The following is a 10,360-nucleotide window of genomic DNA, read 5'->3' as shown; positions in this document are numbered from 1 at the left end:
GTGGCAGTGGCCTGGATCCCCGAGTCACCATGTCATAAAGGGCCTGCTATGAACTATTATGTCAGCAATGAATCAATTTGTATTATGTGAAGCCATCAAAACGTTGGGTTTTTTGTTGCACGGGTTAGCCTACTCTGACGGATAGGTACTCCGACAGACCATAATAATAGGGATTATTGATGGGGCACCTGCTCTGAATTGAGCCCTGTGCTCAGTGCACTGTCTCATATTAGCTCACTTTTCCAGAAGAAAACACTGAGGCTGAGAGAGAAGCCAGCAGGCGAAGGGAGAGAAGCCTAACCCCCCCACCTGGACCAAAGTGCCCAACTGTGCCCTCCTGGTTCCCAGTATGGGAGGAACAGATTAAAATTGGGTGAAGCTAGGGTGATGAGGAGCTAGGTGATGAGGAGTTATAGCAGGCCCAGCTGGGAGTTCCTGCCTCCTGTGAAATGGGGAAGATACTAGATGATTGTAAATATTAATCGACGGAGTGCACGTGAGGTGTCCAGTGCGGGGCCTAGCCCCTGGCTGGTGTATCATGGCCATTTGATTTTTTTTTTTCAAGAGACTAAGCAAGAACTGATGGAGGCCTGGGTGAAACCAGGAGAGAAATGTTCTGGAAGCAGCTCTTGGCAGGACTGGGGCAAAGTGTGAAGAAGATGGGGGAAGCAGAAGATTGGACAGTTGTCTCGTGTTGCCATTTGCAAGGACACGGGAGGAAGGGTGTAAGAGACATCATGTACAGTGTGCAGTGGGCACAGAGGAGGGAGGGTACGGGTCTTAAGATAATCAACCCTAAACTTTCCGAAATGTGCAGATATTCAAAAGAGGGGCTGCATTCTGGAGCCTCCAGCTGAAAAGAGCTTTCAGCAAACTGTCATACCCTTGATGCATCTTCTCTGTCCTGAAACAAATACTTTTTATCTATACAACCTTGGGCAATTTCTTCAACTTCTCTGTGCCTTGATTTTGTCATCTGAAGATAGGGATAAGAAATCATAGGGTTGTTGTGAATAGATGCGGGGGGCTTAGCACAGTGTTGGATATGTAGGCATTTTCATTAAATTCTTTTATCGCTGACCTATTTCTCTATGCATCTCTATCTGTACAGAAAAACACTCAGATAATAGTTATGAGCACTGAAAGAATCTTCGCCTGCCTTATTCATTGCTACACTTCCAGTTAGCTCTTAGAACTAGTTCATGGTAGGTATTTAAATATTTGTTGAATGGACGAATAAAGAAACCCATCTCTCTCCTCTTCTTTCCTTCCTCCGACCCTCCCCCATCCTTCCCTTTGTCCTTCCCTTCCTTTCTTCCTTCTTTCCCTCCTTGCTTCCTTCCCTCTTTCTTTCCATCCATCATCCATCCATCCACCCATCCATGCATCCATGCATCCATCCATCTTAGAAAGGCGGTAGACTGCAGCGGCTTAACCCACAAGTTGTTTTTTTTCCCCCCAATTGTGGTTAAATACACACAATATAAAATTCACCATTTCAACCACTTTTAAGTGTATAGTTCAGTGTCATTAAGTACATTCATACTGTTGTGCAACCATCCATCTGTAGAACTTTTTCATCTTCCCAAACTGAAACTCTGCATCCATTAAAAAACAACTCCCCAGTCCCCTCTGCCCCGCCCCCACCCGTCAACCACCATCTACTTTCTATCTCTATGAATCTTACTGCTCCAGGGACCTCATGCAGTATGTGTCCTTTGTGACTTAGCCCACCAGTTTTGCAATCACAAAACCGAAGTGACCCTGGGAAACATAACTTTCCTGAATTTCCACTTCCCCGTGTATAACATGCTATAATAATAGTACCCACCTCACAGGGTTGCTGTGATGTTTAAATGAGATACTACATAGAAGGGACTTAGCCCAGTGCCTGGCAGGTAGAAGGCATGTAGAAATTGCTCAATAAATATCAATATATAAACATAAATCTGTATTCTTAATCAGTAGATGCTGGTGTTGTGTTGATCGTGTGTCTGGCACTGTTGTAAGCTCTTTGTTGTATTAACTCATTCAAACCACACAACGACCCCACATCGCTAGTACTGTTACACCATCCACAGTAGAAAGGTTCCACGACCAGCTGACGGCAGAATTGGGACTGAGATCCAGGCAGCCTGTTTTCAAAGCCCACAGGCTATCCCATGGTGCATGGTGTCGCCTTGGCTGCCTCTGACCATCAGGGGACGGTCATCCATCCACACACTCAGTCCTGGATCAGCCTTTGAGGGTGACTGAGTGCAGTTGTTGAGCTACGAGGAGATGTCCAAGGGAATCCGTGGAAAAAATCACTGAAGATGAGTTTGCCATTATTCCTCACGCACGCGGTCCCAACCCACTGGAGCCCTCCTCCTACCCACATGCTGGTGGACCCTGATGGTGACCGCAGGGGGCTGGGGGTTTTGGGCCCTGCTGGGGAAGGCTTGGAGCGTTCTCCAGGTGATGCGGCTAAGCCTGTAACTTTTGCTCATTGGCAGAAAGCTCAGCAATCCTTGACCATCCCCTGCCCTGCCCAGTTGAGATAAAAAAATATGTTTCCTCTGCTGGGCCCCAGGGCCACCTCCCACCCCCGCTTTATTGCTTTCTTGGCACCCTCGGGGAGCCTCTGCAGCCCTTTAAAAGAGCCAGAGTCTGAAGCAGATCAGCAGCCCGGGTCCCGGAGATAAGAGGGTCCAGTAGCGCAGGTGCGGGTTTCCCAGCCAGCTCAGGCACGAGCAGGCTCCAGGTCACTTTGGCCCTGATGTCTGCAGAGGTGAGCCCACTGCTGCCTCTGTCTCCTGGCCATGCAAGGGGGTGCTGAGAATCGATTCAAGGCTGTGGCACTGGGGGCTTCTTTCTGGGCTCTCCTCCCACCCGTGCCCACTCTTCCTTTTTCCTACCACAGGCAGCTATGTCTATGTGTGACCCTGAATTTGGCGGTGGCAAGGCGAAGGCGCCAAGCATGGGGGGCAGGTGTCGTGGGTCCTGGTACGAGCGGTTCCTGCAGCCCTGTCTGGTGGAACTGCTGGGCTCTGCCCTCTTCATCTTCATCGGCTGCCTGTCGGTCATCGAGAACGGGACGGACATGGGGCTGCTGCAGCCAGCCTTGGCGCATGGGCTGGCCCTGGGCCTCATCATCGCCACACTGGGGAATATCAGGTGAGACGAGCTCCCAGCCATCAGTCTGGGCTAACCTGGGCAGCGGGGGGTGGGGAGCAAGGCTATCGGTGGGGACCCTGGGCACGTACTCGGGCTTCCAAGTGCACTGTAGATAGGAGTGTGCGCTGGGGAGTCAGACTGCCCGAGTTAGAATCCTGCCTCTGCAGCTTATGGGCTCTGTGGCTTTGGGTAAGTCCCTCTCCAAATCCCAAATAACAGGGGAAGAAGAGAAGTGGTTTTTTTTTTATAGTTTTTTTTCTCAAGCCCACACATATTCAATGCTAGCCAAGTGCCAGGCACTGTTCTAAGCACTTTCTACATAGGAACTCAGTGAATCCTCACAACAACCCCTGGGGGTAGTTGCTATTATTATCCCCATTTTCCCGGTGTAACCTCGAAAGGCCACGTGACTTGTCCAAGGTTGCATGGTCAGTAAGTGGCAGAGCCGGGAGGCAAGCCCCAGGCGGGCAGTGTGGGAATTACGTGACAGAGAGAGCTTAGCTCGCACCAAGCGCTCGGTCGCTGTGTGGTTGACATTGGGAGGGGGTTTTACTCCAGCCTGGGGAAAAGCAGAGTTCAGCTTTCGGGAGCTCTTTTTAAGGGGAGGCCAGGATACCTCTCTCTGTCTACTAATCTGGACTTGGGGGTCTCATTCTGACTGGTGGCTGCATCTTTCAAGGGCTGGAGCTCTGAGTGAGTCTGGAAGGAGTTGAGGGATGGTCACCCACCATGTTCTTTCTCTGGGCACCGTGGGGTCTGGGTGTAGGACAGGAAGGAGGCTGCCGTCTCCTCCCCGGCTCTCCCCCACATCCCTCGCCCCACCACCTGGCACCTCCGGGAAAATGGGTGAGATCTGGTGCCTGTTTTCTACTCTGGCAAGGTCCTGGACTCACTCTGGCGCTGCAAGGCCAGGCTTGGGGGCCGGCTGGCACATTCTCTCGGGGGCCGGCCCAGACCTTGGTCTCAAGGCTTCCTTCTGCTCTTGCGGGTGACAGTGGTGGACACTTCAACCCTGCGGTGTCCCTGGCAGCCACGCTGATCGGAGGCCTCAACCTGGTGATGCTCCTTCCCTACTGGATCTCCCAGCTGTGTGGGGGGCTGATCGGGGCCGCTTTGGCCAAGGTGGGTAATCCCCATGGGGGCTGGGCGGGTGAAGTGTGGGGAGGGGAGCAGGGAGTCAGAGGCGCCCAGCTCTTTTCCCATGGGATTTTCCTCCAGCGGGATTGGGTGCATCCTTTTCTCCCGAGAAGGGGCCCTTTGGTTTTCTCTAAACATACCCTGTTCTGTCCATGTCTGGACACAGCCCTTCCCTGGACAGACCAGGAAGCAGAATTTGGGGCTTGAAGTTTCTCTTCCTGAGACCATTTCTGGCTTTAGAATGGCTTTGGATAATGTTTCTAGTGTGTTTTCGTTCATTCATTCACTCATTCATTCATTCATTTACAAGTTCATTTACTTGTTCCTTCCTTCCTTCCTTCCTGCCTGCCTGCCTGCCTACCTACAAACTGAGAGTTACTCTCCTTGAGAAACTCCCGGACTAACTTCTCCGAGTGTTCTCCAGGTTGCCTGCCTTTAAACGGAGTCCCTCTACCTGTGACGGGAGATAATATTCAGTTTATGTCTGGAAACTTCCCTCCCACCAGGACGGCTAGCTCCTCCTCCCCGCCACAGTTTAATACCTCCACATGTGACTGCACGGATGGACCCTTTCCTCCGTCCTTCACTTCCTTCCTCCCTCCTTCCCTTCTTTTTCTTTCTTCCCTGTTGCTGTTAAGTCTCAATCCAACCAGGGGCCCTTAAAGATGTAGGCCTTGTGGGCACATGTGTTAGGGGGCGTAGGGTGGGGGGTGAGGGGGTGCCTGTCAGCTGGCTGGGCTTTGGTCCGTAGCTCCAAGCACTGGCCCATTGCAGATTTGGTCTCGAGTCCCCGTTTGCTGTCCCCCCTGCCCTGGTCTCCCTGTGTCTGCCTCTGAGACCCCCGCTCCCCCGTGTGCAGAATGGGGGCTGGACCTTCCCGCTCTGATCCTCCGCGGAGAGCAGCTCCCAGGCCCCCCTCAGGCCGGGCCTCTTGCACACCTGGCCCACACGGTAGCAAGCAGTGCAGGGCAGAAGCTCTGGTCACGGAGCACACCCTTCCTGCGAAGCAGTTTGCACATCTTGATTCCTTAAATCTCACCGTGACGTCCCAAGAAGCCGCAGTCAGTTCTCAGTGCCCGAGCTGGGAGCTCTGATTATCAGCGCCCCCGCTTTATGGAGGAGGAAACACAGGCACCACAAAGTGTGTGGTTGGCCTGAGTTCAGCAGCGCTGGTGAGCAGTGGAGTCCAGATTTAGGTCCGGGGTCCAGAAGCTTGCTCTGCCGTCTTCCCCCTCCAGGTGCTGGGATGACCCCTGAGGCTCGTTACCTGGGAAGCTAAGGGCGCTTCCGCATCAGGGCTCCCTCACCCCTTCCAAGGGGCCTGACGGGGGACTGGCAGTGGGTTCATCTGGCCGTAGGTGTTTGCAAAGTTTGTTGAGTAAGGTATTTTTGTATTCCTTTTCTCAAAGAGGGTCATCTAGTTACATAAGCTTGGGGCCCACAACACCTGCAGCCACTGATCCCATTTTACAGATGAGCAAAAGGAGGCTCAGAGAAGTCCAGTGGCCCTCACTGCACCACCCAGCAAAAACTGGAGCGGACTGGACAGAACCCGTGCTGCTCTAATGGCTGGGGGCTTGCGCTTCGAGGCCCCCTCCCCTCAGCTCCTGCCCCCACGGAGAGGCTGAGCCGCTTCTCTCCACAGGCAGTGAGTCCTGAAGAGAAGTTCTGGAACGCGTCCGGGGCGGCCTTTGTGACAGTCCAGGAGCCGGGGCAGGTGGCGGGGGCGGTGGTGGCGGAGCTCATCCTGACGGCACTGCTGGCGCTGGCCGTATGCATGGGCGCCATCGACGAGAGGACGCGGGGCCCTCTGGCTCCGTTCTCCATCGGCTTTGCCGTCACCGTGGACATCCTGGCGGGGTGAGTGGTGGGCCAAGCCTTGGCCCTGGAGGAGGTCAGGTCTGCAGAGTTTACCTGAGGGTCACAGACTTGGTTGCTAACAGGGGCCACGGAGGTGATGCAGACAGAGGAAGCGGGCGGACATTCGCAGACAACAGGGAACGGTGGGGACTGGGGTGTCTGAGGAGGCTCCACTCTTCACCTCCAGTAAGCTGTTGCTGGGAGGGAATGTGGGCCTCTGGTGACCCTTCCAACGTCACTCCAGGGAAGTCGGAAACCTGCCTTCTCATGCGAGGTTTTCCATTTTCTGTAGCGTCAGTAAGACATTTCTGTCGGCTTGTTTGTTCAGCCAGTGGGCAGCCAGGCTTTCGCCTCAGACTCACACGGAGCTGCCATACCCACCGACTCATGGAGGCTGAGCCCCTCAGGGGGCTCGGGAAGGGGTTAAGGAGACAAGGTTGGGTCAGGGATTATTTCTCCCATTCTATATATGAGGAAACTGAGCTCAGAGAGGACACAGTGGACAGTGGCAAATTAAGGGACAGACGTGGGACAAGAGCTCAAATCTCCCGGTAAAGGGGACAAGGGAGCCCCTTCCTAATGTCCACCTCTTTCCTTCCTCCTGGACACGGAACAGAGTCTAGTCTTTCCTGGCTCGGCCACGCACCCCTCCGGCATCCTTCGGTTGGGAGGCGGAGTCTGGGGAGCTGGGGGCGATGTGTGTAAAGCTGCAGCGGTGCTTTGCTGCCCCCTAGCGGCCATTGGTTCATTTGCAAGCCAATTGACTCGCCCTTTCGACTGTGGCTGCTGGGCGTGGGATCTGGTGAGACCTGCAGGACCCAGCTTGCAGGAATGGGGCAAGGATACAGACACCAGAAGTAGAGAGATGCTCCTGGAGAACAGCCTCCCCCTCCCCCCCGTAGGATACTCTGGGCCCCAAGCTTGTGGCACAACAACGGCCTCAACTGGGTTAGCTAGATGAAACACTTGTCATGAATTACATGTGAGTCACGGGTCCTAACTGCATGATCTCATTCACTCCTGATGACAGCCTATGAGGTGGGTCCTTGACCTCAACTGAAACACGGAGGGGTTCAATAAAGGCCACACATTTAGAAATAGCCAGGCTGGGTTTTGAATCCAGGTCAGCTTGACTCCAAAATTCACGTAGCTGATGACTGCGTTTTCAACGTTGCAAGAACCTAGATCCATCTTCTCTGCCTGTGATTACTGAACACTCTCTGCTGGCCATTGTCCTAGAAGGGTGTGGAGGGTGACAGACAAGCTTTCACTTCCTGGTGCTAATAAGCCTCTTCCCCTGTGTCTTCTTTGGGATCCCCCTAGAGCCCCACGATATGAGGGCTTCAAGAGGGCTTCTGGGTGGTGGCCTAGTTGGGGAAATGAACTTGACGTGAATGGGGGTCTGGCTGGGATCCTGGTGACCATGTGGCTGGGTGTTTGCAGGGGTGCCGTGTCTGGAGCCTGCATGAATCCCGCCCGGGCGTTTGGACCTGCCGTGGTGGCCAATCACTGGGACTTCCACTGGATCTACTGGCTGGGCCCGCTTCTGGCCAGCCTGCTTGTGGGAGTGCTCATCAGGTAGGAGTGTGACCCCGGGTCACTGGCCTCTCTGATTGGCCCCTGGTGATGGTTCCCAGAGTGCCCAAGGCTAACATCTCACTTGGGGTTGAAGAAGGGAAAAGGGAGGCTTCTTCAGAGGCAAAGATTATGGCTCTGGGACCTTTGGTTGTAAGGGACAGAAATCCATCTCAACACAGTTTATATCACAAGGGGGAATTTACTGGCTCACATTAAGTGAAAAGTTCACGGGTAGCACTGGCTTTTGGTGGGTGCTCAAGCAATGTCTTTAGGCCTTGGTGTTTCCCATGGGTTCTGCTCTCCTCTGAGCAGGCCTCATGTTCTGAGAGGCTCTCCAGGAGAGGCTGAGATGCTCACCAGGAACTCTAGGCTTATATCCCAGCAGCTTAAAAGCTCCAGAGGAACTAGAACAAGGGCTCTAGCAAAAGTCCAGGGTCTGATGTTCACTGGTTTGGATTGGCCCAGCTTGGGTCATGTCCACCTCTGAATCCATCACTGGAGCCGTGGGGGTCAGGCATGCTTATTGGCTGTGTCTGGGGTCGGGGCAAGGTCAGCCTTCCCTGCACAACCATGTGTACCAATGGTGGGGGAGGAGTGGTTCCTCACAGGGGTGTCGTACAACTCCAGGGGGCCCCATCCACAGAGAAAACCGTATACATGGTGCCCCCGCGAGCATGCCTGCTAGCACGTGCCATTCACATGAACTACAGTGTAACCAGTGCTCCCTGGCATCGTGCGGTATTAGCAGAAGGATCATATCTACATGACTCCTTCTTCCTGAACTCTCGTCTTCTGAGCCTCCAAGGTCTGTAGGGTCCTGTCTTTTCTGCTTCTGGTCATATGGGGATTAGGGTCTGGATCTGGTACAAGTTGGACCTTCCTCCCACAGTCTGGGAGAGCACTGTCGCCGGGCTGGCCTGGTGTGAAGTGTCTGCCATCATTGCTCATCCACAGTCCTGGCTTAGCCTGATAATTCTCTGTCTGTTGCTTTGGGAATGGCAGAGATGAGCATCTTCAGGGAAAGAGTTGGAACACAAACAGGAAGGAGTTTCCCCCTTTCCCCAAGGGGATTTGACTATTGAGGCTGGAAAGGCTCAGGAAAGCATCTCTCTGGAGAATTCTGGGCCTGGAGACCTTCGGAGAAGGGCTGGGTCTCTCCCCTCGGAGGCTTGGAGACCTCACGGGGCCATCTTTTCTGTAGGCTCTTCATTGGAGATGGGAAAACCCGCCTAATACTAAAGGGATGGTGACACCGAGCTGGAGGCTTTCCTGCGGCGCAGGTGGCTTCTGAGGACCCACCCGGGTTACAGACAGGCCACCTCCTGCATTTCCTGCTGGGGCAGAGGCCCAGAGCAGCCGCCCACCCGCTTCCCCCGCACGGGCGCCTGGCCTCCCAGATGACACACCGCTGCCAAGTTCTGAGGATGCTCTAGGTTCTCCAAATTTCTTCGTGCTCATCAGAGACCTCAGCCTGGGGAGCGCATTGCCAACCCTGCCTGGCCCGGCACCACACAACAGAGGGGTTTTTCTTGACCGGGAAGCTCCCAGGAGCAGAAGAGCAGTTGGAAGAGGTGGCTGTTTACATATGAGTTCATTTCCCCCACCCACTTTCTTTCTTCTTCTTCTGGCCCCAGACTCCTCTGTTACAGAAGGAGCTGCTGGGCTCTGTTTCCTTGCTTCCTGAGCTGCCAATCTAGCTTTGCAATAAATAGTCCAGTATTTCCTTTGGCGTGGACTTGCTTTTTGCTTCAGAAATGAGCACTGCGGGGGAGGAAGCAAAAGTCCAGGTTGGGCCTTAACGGCCTAGAGTCTAGTTAGCTGGGCCCTGGCTTAGAGTCCAGTGCCAAGGTAGGTACTCGGATGCAGGCCACCTCAGAGCCCATCTCCCACTCAGCCAGACCCATCTTGGACCTCTGCCAGGAGCTCAGAGTCCATCTCTGATCACAGTCTGCAGGGTCCTGCTGAAAAGCCCAACACAGAGTCCAGGGTCTGGGGTAGTGCCCAGTACTACCTAGGATATGGGCCAGCCCACTCAGGGCACTCCGCTGGGGTGAGGGTGGGGATGGGGGCAGGCCAGAGGGGCAAGGATCTCCCGAGGAAATTGATAACGTGGCATAACATGGGTCTGGAGAGACAGTGGTCTTTGGATGCAAGATACAAATATCACAAATAAGGAAGGATTTTTCAATCCTTGCTTAAAGAGGAAAATGCTCACTAGAGAAAATCACCAGTATGTTTCAAGGCTGCCTGGTGAGAAAGCGGACATGCTACATGCCCAAACAGCCACACCAACTTTTGGAGGAAAGGAAATAAATAATAATAACCATAATAAACCTAAAAAAAAAAAGAATAAAAATACAAAGGGAGGAAATATGAAAAAAAAAACAACAGAAAAGCAAATTAGAACATTTACAAAGAGTGGAAAGTGTTAAAGTTTACTGTTTCATTTGGCTAAGTAAGTAATGAAATAAGGTTTTGGTAAATCTAGTAAATAACAAAATAGTTATATATACATACACGTGTGCACACACATATACACGCATGTATGCACTCATATGCACATGTGTATACACACATACATATACATGCGTGCACCCACACACACGTGTACAGCTAACGCGGATTTGTT

The 10,360-nt window shown here is 53.2% G+C and overlaps 1 protein-coding gene across 1 annotated transcript; it reads left to right on the top strand.

Moving 5' to 3' along the window:
• The first annotated feature begins 2,635 nt into the window (after positions 1-2,635).
• On the top strand, positions 2,636-9,458 carry AQP8 (aquaporin 8). Its single transcript, XM_078074069.1, has 5 exons — positions 2,636-3,156; positions 4,152-4,278; positions 5,939-6,153; positions 7,597-7,731; positions 8,933-9,458. Exons 1-5 carry the CDS (start codon positions 2,909-2,911, stop codon positions 8,979-8,981), a joined length of 774 nt encoding a protein of 257 aa, XP_077930195.1. The 5' UTR covers positions 2,636-2,908; the 3' UTR covers positions 8,982-9,458.
• Positions 9,459-10,360: the final 902 nt, after the last annotated feature.

The sequence above is a fragment of the Halichoerus grypus genome, chromosome 6 (genome assembly GCF_964656455.1).
Source record: "Halichoerus grypus chromosome 6, mHalGry1.hap1.1, whole genome shotgun sequence".
In the NCBI taxonomy this organism is placed as follows: Eukaryota; Metazoa; Chordata; class Mammalia; order Carnivora; family Phocidae; genus Halichoerus; species Halichoerus grypus.
The sequence above is the reverse complement of the archived record's forward strand: the minus strand, read 5'-3'. Positions and strand labels throughout refer to the sequence as shown.

Bases quoted from the DNA above. Each gene is read 5' to 3' on its own strand.
- AQP8 (XM_078074069.1), top strand. From the start codon at position 2,909: ATGTCTATGTGTGACCCTGAATTTGGCGGTGGCAAGGCGAAGGCGCCA. The intron at 4,279-5,938 runs GTGGGTAATCCC...TTCTCTCCACAG, and splicing joins TCGGGGCCGCTTTGGCCAAG to GCAGTGAGTCCTGAAGAGAA. The intron at 6,154-7,596 runs GTGAGTGGTGGG...GGGTGTTTGCAG, and splicing joins ACCGTGGACATCCTGGCGGG to GGGTGCCGTGTCTGGAGCCT.